The 15,088-nt window shown below is 34.3% G+C and overlaps 1 protein-coding gene across 1 annotated transcript; it reads right to left on the reverse strand.

Annotated features, from left to right (window-relative positions):
- Nucleotides 1-4,007: 4,007 nt before the first annotated feature.
- On the reverse strand, nt 4,008-11,548 carry LOC116112825 (cation/H(+) antiporter 4-like). The gene is made up of 6 exons (XM_031398941.1): nt 11,414-11,548; nt 8,875-8,949; nt 8,551-8,709; nt 6,351-6,425; nt 5,208-6,185; nt 4,008-5,108 (listed from the first exon to the last, which is right to left on the reverse strand). Exons 1-6 carry the CDS (start codon nt 11,546-11,548, stop codon nt 4,008-4,010), a joined length of 2,523 nt encoding a protein of 840 aa, XP_031254801.1.
- Nucleotides 11,549-15,088: the final 3,540 nt, after the last annotated feature.

Raw genomic sequence — 15,088 nt, forward strand, 5'->3', positions numbered from 1 at the left:
GCGAAATCTAACCAATCTTCATTCCTGATCCTCCTGCAAGTCCCTTCCACAATCCAGGTGATTGAATCTTAGATGGAATTGCTATGCAGGTTTTTCTTTGTTCATAGAAGAAGCCTGTTGGGTTGGAGAACTCATTACTAATTTAATGAATGTGGCTTAATTGTTGATAAACTTTGCTAATTATTTCTTCTGCCAGCTAGAAGCCTCCTTCGTGGGTCACAGGAAATCAAAAAACTTTTTTTTGTGTTTGTGTTTGAAAAAGCTGGAGAGGGGTGGATGGATTATGAAGACTAAAAGGGATCAAACAGCTTGCTAAATCTTTGATTTGTTACAGAAACTAAAAGCTGTTTGTGTAATATGTGTTTTTCATTGACCTTGTAACAAGAAAATCAATCTTCAATTCTATCTAATTGATTATTTCATAACTTATTCATTTAATAAAACTAAAACAATCATAAATATAATTGGTCAAAGGATCAAATGAATGATAGTCTAAGTTCTTATATATGAACCATTATGGTAATGAGTCAAATTATTTACGAGAAAAAACTTGATATAATATCAAACAGATTTAAACTGTCTGTATTAGGGTCAACTTTGAGGCTAATTGTTGTTAAATAGTTAATCTTTAATAAGATGATTGGTTATTGATAAGTTAATTTGTTACCTATGGTTTAGACGGGCGGAATTCACAATATGTGAAACGTTGTTCATTGATGAAGTTAATTAATATCTGGTTTTAAACTTTAAGGGGCTAGCTTTGTGGTCAAAGAAGTTGTTTTTTTTTTTTTTTTGAGTTCTTGGGTTCAAACCTTGGGTCCCTATCAATCACAATGGCTCCGTTTGGTTTACAATTTTGTATTTTTGGAAAGTTTTTTGAAAAAAGTTAAAGAAAAGTTAAATTGGACGGGTATATGATGTAGGATTACAAATTAAAATACTCCCTGTGTTTGTTTATTTACAAAACACCCCCTAAATAAAACATAAAGTAACAAAAAACCCCCAACTCACCCTCAAATACGGACGGCCGGCCACCACCACCGGAAGGTGGTTGGATTCATCGTATCGGCGCATGATCAGCTGGATCTGTGCGTCATGTGTCTATGTGACCTTTTCCGGCAAAGGCCGAATCTACGGCTAGATTTGGCCATTGATGACCAGATCTGCCGTATTTTCTCGTCAACGTGGCCAACAAACGGTCGTCGTTGACCACAACACGACCATTTGTTGGCGTCGTTACTGATGGTTACGGCCAAGATCTGGCCGTCAACGGCCAGATCTTGGGCCTTAGATCTGGCCTTTTTTGACCAGATCCACCATGGATCTGGCCGGAAAAGGCTAGATCGGCTACTATCGCCAGATTCAGCTGGTATGTGCCATCCACCAGATTTCGGCTATTTTTCGGTGGTGGTGCCAAATCTGGTAAATGTGGATTGCTGGGGTGTTTTTACAATTTTTAAAAAAATATTTAGGGTATTTAATTAAATTAACAAATTTAGAGGGTTTAAAAAGTTGAATAATATGAGAGTAGTATTCCCAAAAATAAGAGTTTTTTGTTATTTATTGTTTAACTTTTTTGGAATACTAAAAGTAGTATTCCCAAAATGCCAACCAACCAAAGCTAATACATTGTGGTTTATCTGATTATTTGGACTGTACAGTGTTTTCATGGACCATAACAATTAGTTGAGATACGCATAAACTGGTTCGAATACCCCGATTACAAAAAAAATAAATAATATAATAATACTAAAGATAATGCATGAAATCAAGCATATCATATTATACCAAGTATAGTCATAGTTTAAAAAATAAATTTCAATCAATTGAAAAAGTAAGGTAGAACATGTTACCTTAAGCCCTTAGCAACCTTGGAGTCTCTTAATTTCAAGAGAAATAAGCAAAAGAGTATCCACACCAGAAGAAGAATTTGACCAAGAGGGAGATTTAGGTTTCTATAGATTTTTTCTCTTCTCTAAAATTGATATATCATTTTCTTATATAGGATCCTAACAATTCAATAATTGTTTTGGACTTCCTTAAACTCCATAATTGTTATGAAGTTGTTAAACTTCTTTAAATGAAACATTGGATTAGCATTTAATCACAATAACTTTAACTCTTAAATTGTTTACATAACAATTTAACCCTTAAATTGTTATCAATTACAACCCCTTGTAAACTCAATTTAATATAAGAAAATGTTTCATTAAATAACTTTATACCCTTGGTAGGTGCAGCCACCTTGGATAATCAACTCTCTTTGGCTATTTCTCAATTCTCTTAGTTTTATGTGTGACCTCTTAGGTTCACTGTGGCCTAGCCGTGGGCCCAATATCATAACTATTTCGATATGTTTTGTCATACTCTTTATAACAAAACTCCCACTGATTATGGTAGGCATCTAGCAATGCTCCATAACCCTAAATCACAATGGATATACTACCAACGAACCTTTTACAATCATACATATTTTATAATCAAATCCTTCCGTTATCTAATCCCATTAAGAATGGATTCATGGTATGTCAAAATCCTTATCTAATTTTAATTTATACTATGGACGTGTCACTATGAAGCAACCTTTCATGTAACATTTTGTATACCCCGGCCGGAGATTTCCCTTTTCCAATGTATCTTGACATTTGTCTAGGAACTTGATATCAATCTATACCAACCAATTCGGTTATTACACATGACTGATTAGCCTCATGTTTATACACCATATGAACCATATGCGTTTATGCAGAATCCAACCGTGATATCTCAAGTCTAAGATTAATAATACCCTAGTACGATCTTATGATAAATCATTGACTACATTTTAAATGTCCATGTGATTCATTATAAATGGCCATATTCGATAAACATTTCACTAACCGCGTATCCATGCAATGCCCTAGTGATATAACTTTTATAATCACCCACACCAATACCATCACATGATATCTACGGAGGCATTCGCATGCCTACTATGTAATATATGCCAATTAATATTACCTATGTAGGAATACTTTGATGATTTTGATCTTCTAAGATTTGTATCATCCGACATTTCACATGTAATACATATATTAAATGAAGCAATAAACCACATATGAATAAGAACACTTTTTTTTATTGATAATATATATACAATTATCGTCAAATTTGGAAAAAAAAAAGAAGAAAAAACAAGTTTTAAAAACTATTCCTATGATTTTAAGCTTTAAGATTAATAGTGGATATAAAACCAATCAATCTCGTAACTTTATAATATAAATAAGTACTTCGTCCAAGTTCCAACTGACAAAATCATGATTCTTTCTTAGTATAATCTTTTACTGAATAAAATATAAGCTTGTTAATAAAAAAGATAAATTTATGAAACCAAATCACCACCTCACATATTCTCAAAAACCTCAATTAATTATTTCTAAATGATTGAGTAATTCGATAGAGATGTTTAGGTTATTATTCAAGAGGTCTTGAATTCGAATCATTTTTCAATTGCTAATAGGGATAGCCACTAGAACTCTTACCAGACTAGTAATTTCAGGGCCTTAGGAAATTAGTTGCGGTACACGTAAACTAATCCAAACACTCTCGATCATTTAAAAAAAAAGAAAAAAAAACCCTCTTATCAATATGGTCAGCTACTCAGCTACTTTAACCCATGACATATGATGAAGGGAAAGAAGCTAGACCAAGAATGATTTGTTTTTAAATAATATATTTTGTTATATCATGAAGGGACAAATAGTAATTAAGATGGATATTTTATTAATCTAATACAATCAATCGGTAACATTTGCTAATTTTACAGAGTTTCTTAAAACTTCTTGAAAAATAGCGAGTATTGATAAAGTTAGAACACAATTAATGTCAAAACTAAACTAAAAAAATATCTACACCTGAAAAGGGATTCCCTAAAATAACTAAAGAATAAATAATTTCACTACCCACTTAAAGACCCTACCAACTAAAGATAAAAGAATCAATCTATATGTAATGGTTTGAAGATTGAATTAAGTTGTCTGCTGTTGTTGAACAATCAAGATTGAACATCTGCTACTGTAATCTGCAGATGCAAGGAGGTCTCCCAGGGCTCCAAGCTCCGGGAATTCACTCCATTCTTTGAGCCCTGACGTCTGTTGTGACTCCAAATCCACTCTCCTCCCAACAATCATCAGGTTGAATTCATGCACAAGAGCGTGAAGCATCGTTGCGGATTCAGGCCCACCGCTTACCACCTTCTCTTTGTAATGTATATATCCATTGTTCTTGACATCCCTCAATATAACAGTATCCAACATTTTCCCCCAGTTGTCCCCATCCTCGTTTCCGGCCGCAACCAAATGAATCACCGTGAGGCTGACCCTGGTGTTTAACGCCATCCGTTTTGCGAAAGTTAAGGCCTCACGGTCATCGGGGCCACCAATAAATATGGCAGCTACCTTGTATTCTAGTTCTGATAATGGATCATCGTGAAGCGGCATGTTTATGTTGCTGCCGCGGTCAATCATGATTCCTACCGAACAAGGAGACATTTCCAGGACCCTGGAATTTAAGGTTCTTATGTATTTATCATCTGATTCTACAGATCCATCAATGTACCATCTTCGATGGAATGGGAGGATTATCAGAGATGCAGTTTTGTCCAATGCGAGAGTGCATACATCTTCCTGCATGAAATCAGGTGAAGAAACTGCTGTGAAGGCGTTAACAGATGCAGCTCCCCAGTTGTTTCCTTCAAATTTATCAAAATAAGCAATGATATTCTCGTAATGGGAAGGGCCACGAAGAGATTTTGTCTTATCATGGGAAATAAATATTGGAGTTGATTGTCCTCTAAGCTTCATGAGATGAAGAACATTAACACTCATTGGGTTATCTTTAGAAGGCCATGCCACATCCAACAAGTTGATTACCGCGCACACATCATCGGGTACATGAATGCAAGTAACTATGGACAGCGGTGAATGGAGCTTTAAAGCCATGAGGTTTCTTTTATTGTAGCCTGCATATTTTTTTGAAGGATCATAGAGGATTTTCACAAGCATAGGCACAATGCTTGACATAAACAAGACGAAATAAAACAGCATTGCGTAGAATTCTGCATTTATAACCTGCATTTAAACAAGTCTGGGATTAGTTTCAGGAAAAAAATTAACAATGAACAGAAAATCAATAGTAGTACATTAATGTTGATTATAAAGAATATATACCCTTTTATCATTCGCGTAGATGAACCCGGCGAGCTCAACAGCACCTTTAGAACACATTATAATGGCGATTGTGAAAGCATCCTTTAAAGGCATGTTGAAGTACAGGGGTGGCAGCAAGCAAGCCCCCAATTTCACAATTATAGCAATGGCGGCGTTTGATAGAGTAATTATTGATATATGATTTCGAATAATGAAGAACAATTTTTCGACCCTCATACCTGCTGTTGCAAATAACATTGGTAAAAAAAAATGATTTATCATAGTTTCTAACTTCTCAACCAAAGTAGATCCCACTGGTGGTCCATCCGGAATTGCCAGACCAAGAACATAAGGCCCCAAGTACCTAAACCTTGGAGCCCACCTAGCCATAACTATAGATGCCAGAAACATAAATATGAAGAGTCCCAAGTAAAAATTGTCTAGAGGTTTGCCTTTAGGGATACGTTTAATCAGGTGTTTGATTGCAGGCCGAATCACCAAAAAGACAAATGAAGTGTAGATGATAATAATGGCAAGCTGCTTAAGAGCATTGTCAACATTTTCTCTGAACAAGCTAATAATCATGAAGAGAAGAACGCACAAAACGTCAGAAACAATTGCAGAAGTCTGTGCGATTCTGCCTAGTTCTGAATTTATGATCTTCAATTCACTGAGCATACAAGTTATGACTGGATACGTAGAAGCAACATAACCAATTGAAATCCCCAAAGCTTTAACCCTTTCTTCTTCACTAAGACAGAAAACCTGTAGGATTGTTACTGAAAATACTGCCGGCGGTACAATGGCCAGTAATCCGATATATACGGCCCTTCTACTCACCGTTATCACCATGGCTGGATCCATTTTAACTCCACTAAAGAAGAGAAGGCCAGCATAGCCAAAAGCCCCAAATACTCCAATCCCGTTTATGGCTTCACTTGTTATCAATTTCCCGGAAGCAGTTTCTCCAATTACTGCTGGAGAGAGTATCAGGCCAGCCTGGTAATTCATAAAATCATCACAATTTGTTATTAACGTTAATGAACAATTACAAGAATATTATTTAAGCTAAAATTAAAGAGAACTTACGATAAGTTGAGAGGTGAACAAGGGGAATCCCAAGTGTTTGAAAGTGTAATGGCAGGCTTGAGAGATAATGAATACCAGAGCAATGACAAATTCAACTCTTGGGAAAGCGAAATCTAACCAATCTTCAATTCCTGATCCTCCTGCAAGTCCCTTCCACAATCCAGGTGATTGAATCTTAGATGGAATTACTATGCAGGTTTTTCTTTGTTCATAGAAGAAGCCTGGTTGGGTTGGAGAACTCATTACTAATTTAATGAATGTGGCTTAATTTGCTGATCAACTTTGCTAATTATTTCTTCTGCCAGCTAGAAGCCTCCTTCGTGGGTTCACAGGAAATCAAAGAAACTTTTTTTTTGTGTTTGTGTTTGAAAAAGCTGGAGAGGGGTGGATGGATTATGAAGACTAAAAGGGATCAAACAGCTTGCTAAATCTTTGATTTGTTATCAGAAACTAAAAGCTGTTTGTGTAATTAGTGGTTTTTCATTGACCTTGTGAACAAGAAAATCAATCTTCAATTCTATCTAATTGATTATTTCATAACTTATTCATTTAATAAAACTAAAACAAATCATAAATATAATTGGTCAAAAGGATCAAATGAATGATAGTCTAAGTTCTTATATATGAACCATTATGGTAATGAGTCAAATTATTTACGAGAAAAACTTGATATAATATCAAACAGATTTAAACTGTCTGTATTATGGTCAACTTTGAGGCTAATTGTTGTTAAATAGTTAAATCTTTTAATAAGATGATATGGTTATTGATAAGTTAATTTGTTACCTATGGTTTAGACGGGCGGAATTCACAATATGTGAAACAGTTGTTCATTGATGAAGTTAATTAATATCTGGTTTTAAACTTTAAGGGGCTAGCTTTGTGGTCAAAGAAGTTTGTTTTTTTTTTTTTTTTTGAGTTCTTGGGTTCAAACCTTGGGGTCACCTATCAATCACAATGGCTCCGTTTGGTTTACAATTTTGTATTTTTGGGAAAAGTTTTTTGAAAAAAGTTAAAGAAAAGTTAAATTGGACGGGTATTATGATGTAGGATTTACAAATTAATAAAATACTCCCTGTGTTTGTTTATTTACAAAACACCCCCTAAATAAAACATTAAAAGTTAACAAAAAAACCCCCAACTCACCCTCAAATACGGACGGCCGGCCACCACCACCGGAAGGTGGTTGGATTCATCGTATCGGCGCATGATCAGCTGGATCTTGCCGGTCATGTGTCGATATGACCTTTTCCGGCAAAGGCCAGATCTACGGCTAGATTTGGCCATTGATGACCAGATCTGGCCGTATTTTCTCGTCAACGATGGCCAACAAACGGTCGTCGTTGACCATCAACAACGACCATTTGTTGGCCGTCGTTACTGACTGGTTACGGCCAAAGATCTGGCCGTCAACGGCCAGATCTTTGGCCTTAGATCTGGCCTTTTTTGACCAGATCCACCATGGATCTGGCCGGAAAAGGCTAGATCGGCATACTATCGGCCAGATTCAGCTGGTAGTGTGCCATCCTACCAGATTTCGGCTATTTTTCGGTGGTGGTGGCCAAAATCTGGTAAATGTGGATTGCTGGGGTGTTTTTACAATTTTTAAAAAAATATTTAGGGGTATTTAATTAAATTAACAAATTTAGAGGGTTTAAAAAAAGTTGAATAATATTGAGAGTAGTATTCCCAAAAATAAGAGTTTTTTGTTATTTTATTGTTTAACTTTTTTGGGAATACTAAAAGTAGTATTCCCAAAATGCAACCAAACAAAGCTAATAACATTGTGGTTTATCTGATTATTTGGACTTGTACAGTGTTTCATGGACCATAACAATTAGTTGAGATACGCATAAACTGGTTCGAATACCCCGATTACAAAAAAATAAATAATAATAATAATACTAAAAGATAGATGCATGGAGAATCAAGCATATCATATTATAACAAGTATAGTCATAGTTTAAAAAATAAATTTCAATCAAATTGAAATAAGTAAGGTAGAACATGTTACCTTAAGCCCTTAGCAACCTTGGAGACTCTTAATTTCAAGAGAAATTAAGCAAAAGAGTATCCACACCAAGGGAAGAAGAAATTTGACCAAGAGGGAGATTTAGGGTTCTTAGAGATTTTTTCTCTTCTCTAAANCAATTGAAATCCCCAAAGCTTTAACCCTTTCTTCTTCACTAAGACAGAAAACCTGTAGGATTGTTACTGAAAATACTGCCGGCGGTACAATGGCCAGTAATCCGATATATACGGCCCTTCTACTCACCGTTATCACCATGGCTGGATCCATTTTAACTCCACTAAAGAAGAGAAGGCCAGCATAGCCAAAAGCCCCAAATACTCCAATCCCGTTTATGGCTTCACTTGTTATCAATTTCCCGGAAGCAGTTTCTCCAATTACTGCTGGAGAGAGTATCAGGCCAGCCTGGTAATTCATAAAATCATCACAATTTGTTATTAACGTTAATGAACAATTACAAGAATATTATTTAAGCTAAAATTAAAGAGAACTTACGATAAGTTGAGAGGTGAACAAGGGGAATCCCAAGTGTTTGAAAGTGTAATGGCAGGCTTGAGAGATAATGAATACCAGAGCAATGACAAATTCAACTCTTGGGAAAGCGAAATCTAACCAATCTTCAATTCCTGATCCTCCTGCAAGTCCCTTCCACAATCCAGGTGATTGAATCTTAGATGGAATTACTATGCAGGTTTTTCTTTGTTCATAGAAGAAGCCTGGTTGGGTTGGAGAACTCATTACTAATTTAATGAATGTGGCTTAATTTGCTGATCAACTTTGCTAATTATTTCTTCTGCCAGCTAGAAGCCTCCTTCGTGGGTTCACAGGAAATCAAAGAAACTTTTTTTTTGTGTTTGTGTTTGAAAAAGCTGGAGAGGGGTGGATGGATTATGAAGACTAAAAGGGATCAAACAGCTTGCTAAATCTTTGATTTGTTATCAGAAACTAAAAGCTGTTTGTGTAATTAGTGGTTTTTCATTGACCTTGTGAACAAGAAAATCAATCTTCAATTCTATCTAATTGATTATTTCATAACTTATTCATTTAATAAAACTAAAACAAATCATAAATATAATTGGTCAAAGGGATCAAATGAATGATAGTCTAAGTTCTTATATATGAACCATTATGGTAATGAGTCAAATTATTTACGAGAAAAACTTGATATAATATAAAACAGATTTAAACTGTCTCTATTATAGTCAACTTTAAGGCTAATTGTTGTTAAATAGTTAAATCTTTTAATAAGATGATATGGTTATTGATAAGTTAATTTGTTACTTATGGTTTATACGCGCAGAATTCACAATCTGTGAAACGGTTGTTTATTGATGAAATTAATTAATATCTGGTTTTAAACTTTAAGGGGTTAACTTGGTGGTAAAAGAAGTTTGCTCTTTTTTTTTTTTAGTTTTTGGGTTTAAACCTTGAAATCACTTATCAATCACAATAACATTGTGGTTTATTTGATTATTTGGACTTGTAAAGTGTTTAATGGACCATAATGATTAGTTAAGATACGCATAAACTGGTTCGAACATCCTAATTACAAAATAATAACAATAATAATAATAATAATACTTGGTTTTAAAAAACCAGAAAAAAAAAATCATGTTGACTTTAGAACAATTCTCGTCAACCACTTTAATTAACAACTCTTTGAGCTAATTAATAACCTACTTCTTTAAATAATAGAAAAAATATTCTTTTAACTTTAATTTCTTTAATTAACCATTTATAACACACACTTATAAAATCTCTTAAAACTCTATACAAAGTTATGTGTAGTCAAGATGGAATTGCCATTTCATCTGATTGAAATTAATTAAATTTTTTTAATTAATTATTCTATTAACTAGACTCTAGTTATCGCAAAATTGAGGGTTTTATTTCTATCGTTTTTATGTTTCCAGTCCTTTTAAAATCAATTTTCATTTACATATTGGTTTCGCTAATTTATATTATATTATTGGAGATACCAAGAACTATTGTACCCCCCTTTGTTTAACTTTTTAATCAGATTCTATTCTACTATGTTATCCTAAAAAAAGAAAAATATGTTTATTTTAATATTGTTCAAAATCCAATTATATTCTATTTGACTCAAAATATTTGACAATTAAATTTCTCAGTAAAAGTTTATAGATTAACAAAAACACCCTTACCCACTTAAGCAACAGTTGCCCGCCTACTGCCGTTGCTGCCATCGTCGGAACGATGTACAATTGGTCAGATCTGGTCGATCGTGTGTCGATTTACGGCCAAAGATCTGGTCATTGACGACAGCCAAATGACTACCAGATTTCTAGCCATCGTTTGGCCATAGATCTAGTTGTTTCTAGCTAGATCCATGGTGGATTTGATTAGAAATGACCAGATCGGCCAAATCCAGCCGATCATGCATCATTTCAGTGAATTTCGACCATCGTTCGACAGTGGTGGCGAGCTACTAGCAATCAGGTGGGTGGGTGGGGGTGTTTAGCTAAATTAATAAATGTAGGGGGTTAAAAAATAATCTAAATATTTTCATAAAATGTTTTCCAAAAATATAATAAACACATTTTCAAAATCCTATCATATTTTGAATAGAATACTATTCAGAAAAGTGTACCAAACAGAGCCGTAGTGTCTCTTGTCAATCATGTGCAGTCACCTTTACCCCCACCAGTTATATATATATATATATACATCTATTTTTAATATATTTTAGTAAAGAAATTATTTTAAAAAATCAATATTAGTCATTTTACAATTTCTTAAGGGGACATTTGGTTCAAGGAATGTTATATTATTGAGAATGTTATATTAATGGGAAGATACATTACTGAGAATGTTATATTAAATATGTTTGATTAGATTGAAATAAAATAAATCATTAATATATTTGGATGGGAGGAACAAAAGAATTATGGGAGAAAACTTTTACTGAATTGCCCTTCTTTTTTTAATACTATTATTATTATTATTATTAAGATTATTTTTTTAACCTCCTACATTTGAGAATTTAGCTAAAACACCCCAATCATAGTAAAATTTTAAAATTTAACAAAATACCCCAAGCTACCTAAGACCGTAGCTGCCCGCCGACCCTCATGACACCAACCCTCACCTTCTTTGGCCATCGGCCAGTGACCCTTTGCCTTCCCCCATTGTCAACTGTCCTTGCCATCTCCTCCACGTCATCATGACACTTCGTCTCCCCCACTGTCGGCAACGATTTGGCTTCCAATGATGTTTCCTCCATTTTTTGATGACATTTACCCTTCCCCTATGTAGATCGGCCACCATAGCTTCATCTCCACCTTCACCCGAGCTCTCCCACGTTGATTCCATCGAAGATTGGCTATGATTGATCGTATTCCGTCGGTGACCGTTCATCTTCTTTACCGGATTTCGCTCACTTTTCAATGATGTTTGGGCTCCCCAACACCTGATCTACCTCTCCTTATGTTTGATCATCATTTCACCATTGGTGATGGTGGTCGATTATGGTTAGGGCTGTTAGCCAAGTAGAGCTGCTCGGCTTGGCTTGACTAGGACTAAAAAAAAACTCAGCTCACCACTAGCCGAGTCAACTCGTGAACGACTCGTTATAGTAATCGAGCCGAGTTCGACTAGCATGTGGCTCGACTCGATAGGCTCGTGAGCCTAAACTGGCTCGCATACGCAGGCTTATTTTAGTTACTATTAGAAACTATGAGGGACTAAAATGTCATTTTAATTACTAAACCTTTGTAATTATGGCAAATCACCCCTAATGTAACAATTAGTAAAACACGAAAAACAACCCCTGAAACCAAAATCCCTAAATCAGAGCTAAACGAGAGGAAGACTTCAATCCCTAAAACTTGAAATCTTCCATCAATCAACATTCTTGTCCACGTTTGTTGTTCTTCTTGTTGTCAGATTAGCCGCAGAGCCCCGGAGAATTCGCATACCTTTGGATCTGAATGGCTTTCATATCACCAAAGAAAGAGAAGAACTCGTGAATCTCTCTTTCAGCTAGATCTAAAACTCTTTACTTGAACTGTTCTGTCTGTCAACAACAACAAAAGAAAGGAGAAAGAAAAAAAAAGTTGTGTGAAACAATTGGTTATGAAATTTTTCTACGATGATTGAGAAGAAACCTACCAAAAAAAAAAAAAAAAAACTAACTGCTTGTTAATGTGTAAGCCAATTGAAAAATAGAGTGGCACTGGTTTAGATTAGTTGTTTGTAGAAGGGAAAATAGAGAGAAAAATTAAGACTAAGTAATAGACAGTAGGAGCTAGAGAAAAGAAAGAATGTGATAGGAGAAATGAATGTATGTACTTTTAAAGCCCTTAGCATTTTTGTTTTCCCATTTTACCCTTTCAGGTGCTCATAATTTTTTTTTATACTTCCCGAGTCGCTCAAATTTGAGCTCGTTTAAAGAGCTCGACTTTAAGCTCGTTTGCACCCCCCATAAATTGAGTTCGAGCCGAGCTGTAAAATCCCCTCTTTTTTCGCGGAAAACTCGCCTCGGCTCAGCTCGATTATAGCCCTAATTAGTGGTGGTGGTGGTGGTGGTGGTGGTGTGGCTGGGGTATTAATTTGGGAATGTAATTTGGTGGAAATACAAGGATAGTAGTGTCTTAAAAAATCTTGTGTATAAGATTAAAATAGTCCATGAATATTCTTGTAAATTGTTTTCAGAATAAGGGCATTACTGTCTAAAAGTTTTATTAATTAGGGGTAAAATTGTAACAAAATTAAGATTACTAAGTAATCTTAGAATACCTAAGAAAATGGTTGTATTCAGATCACCACTTATATAACTTATGCGTTTGGATTATATAATGTTTTATTATAGGGGGATATTATATTAATTGAAAGATAAATTCCCTTGAAGATTATTGGGAATGTTTAGGGAAATGTGTTTGGTTGATTTGAATAAATTGGCGAGTAATATGTTTGGTTGGGAGGATAAATGAGTGGGTATGTTATGTGAATTACTAAATTGCCCTCCTTTTTGAATATTACTATAATATTATTCTTTATTATTATTTTTTGAACTATTTTTTTAACCCCCTACATTTGAAATTTTGCTAAAACACCCCAGCCATATAAAACTTTAATTTGTAGCAAAATCACCCTCACCCACCCCAAGCCACTGTCGACAACTAGCCACCACCGTTGGCAGTCGACAAAATGGCTCACGATTGGCCGTATATGGCCGGCCGTGTGCCAGCGAAGCCATTTGTGATCCATGGCCATTTCATGACCAAAGATGTGGCCATGAAACAGCCTTATCGGCACACGATCGGCTAGATCCCATAGGTCATGTGCCATTACGGTGATTGATAAAAGCGGCCTGCGGTGGTCTTGGGTGGTTGGAGGTATTTTGTTAACTTTTAAACTTTTTTATGTTTTTGGTGCTTTAACTAAATTCTCAAATGTAGAGGGGATGGGTAATGGTTATTTGGTAGACATTTAAGGGCAATTGTATCTGAAATAGTATTTAATTAAGGGCAAAATCAATATAAAAATTAGATTACCTGGTAATCTTTTAATAACAGCTTAGAGAGAGGGTATCAGATTATCCCTTACATTACCAACAGTAAACACTGTTTGCAATAAAAGATACTCATAATATTTTATTACTTGCAAATCAACCAACGGAATCTTGCAAAATAAACAAAGATTACCCTCATTATCTTATATGACCCTGATCCAAATGCACCCATAGTAATTATTATTGGTATTGGAGGATTACCATAATATTTTATTACTTGACAACCAAACAAGTAATATAAAAAGACATTATTGGAGTAATAGGAGATTACCTCCAACCAAATGCACCCTAAAAGTAAAACAATTTAAAAGTTAAATAAACCAAACACTTTAAATTTGTTTTATCAAAAGTTAATTATTTAAAAAGTTGAGTAAAAATGATTAAGAGAGAAGTTATAACTATCTCAAACTAAAACTAATAAATAAAAGATTAAAAAGAAATACTTTCACTAATTTTCATTTGATATTGTGATTAATATAAAGTAATATGGTTTTTTTTTTCTTTTTTTTTATCTTTCTCTATGTATTTATTCAAAGATTTAGATTGGTTCTAAAATTCATTTATATATGTTTATGCGTAAGACATATTTCATTGTTAAATCGTAAAACTAGCAATAGAACTAGTCAAACCTATCAAATCTAGGTGAAAAAAAATAATTCCCAATACGTTGTTAATTTGTCATCCCATCGAAAATTTTAAGCTAATAGGTGATGACTCAACATTGTATTAGTTTAATAGTCTCCTTAAGTTAGTAGGTAAGACCTCAATATTATATTAGTCAAATAGGCCCTTTAAGCTAACAAGCGAGGACTAGTAACTTTACTTTAGACCAGATTTTTTTTCATTTTCTTTTTATCTAGTTGAATGTGGGGTTTCAAATTTAAAATTTTTTTATCCAGTTATATGTAGGCATTCATGTATCCAATTGAATGTGGGGATTCAAACTTTACTTTAGACTAGATTTTCATTTTCTTTTATCCAATAACAAGGGAATTTGAACTTTAGACATTTCTGATACCATGTTAAATTACCACAGCTAAAAGGTTAACCTAGCAAATGATGACTCAATATTATATTAGACCATCAACTTGGATTTTTTTTTCTTTTTCTTTTATCCAATTTGAAGGGATTCAAACTTTAGTTTTTTTTTTTTTTAAATACCATGTTAAGTTGTCATCTTATCTAAAAGGTTAAGTTAGTAGTTGATGACTCAACATTATATTATATCAATAGGCCCCTCACATTCAACTT

Source organism: Pistacia vera, unplaced genomic scaffold (genome assembly GCF_008641045.1).
Source record: "Pistacia vera cultivar Batoury unplaced genomic scaffold, PisVer_v2 Contig67, whole genome shotgun sequence".
NCBI classification, from domain to species: Eukaryota; Viridiplantae; Streptophyta; class Magnoliopsida; order Sapindales; family Anacardiaceae; genus Pistacia; species Pistacia vera.

Coding starts and splice junctions, on each gene's coding strand:
- LOC116112825 (XM_031398941.1), bottom strand. CDS start 11,548: ATGGAGGAAACATCATTGGAAGCCAAATCGTTGCCGACAGTGGGGGAG. Junction 8,710..8,874: donor TTGAATTTGTCATTGCTCTG/GTATTCATTATC, acceptor ATGAATTACCAG/GCTGGCCTGATACTCTCTCC. Junction 6,426..8,550: donor ATCCAGCCATGGTGATAACG/GTGAGTAGAAGG, acceptor GGATTGTGGAAG/GGACTTGCAGGAGGATCAGG.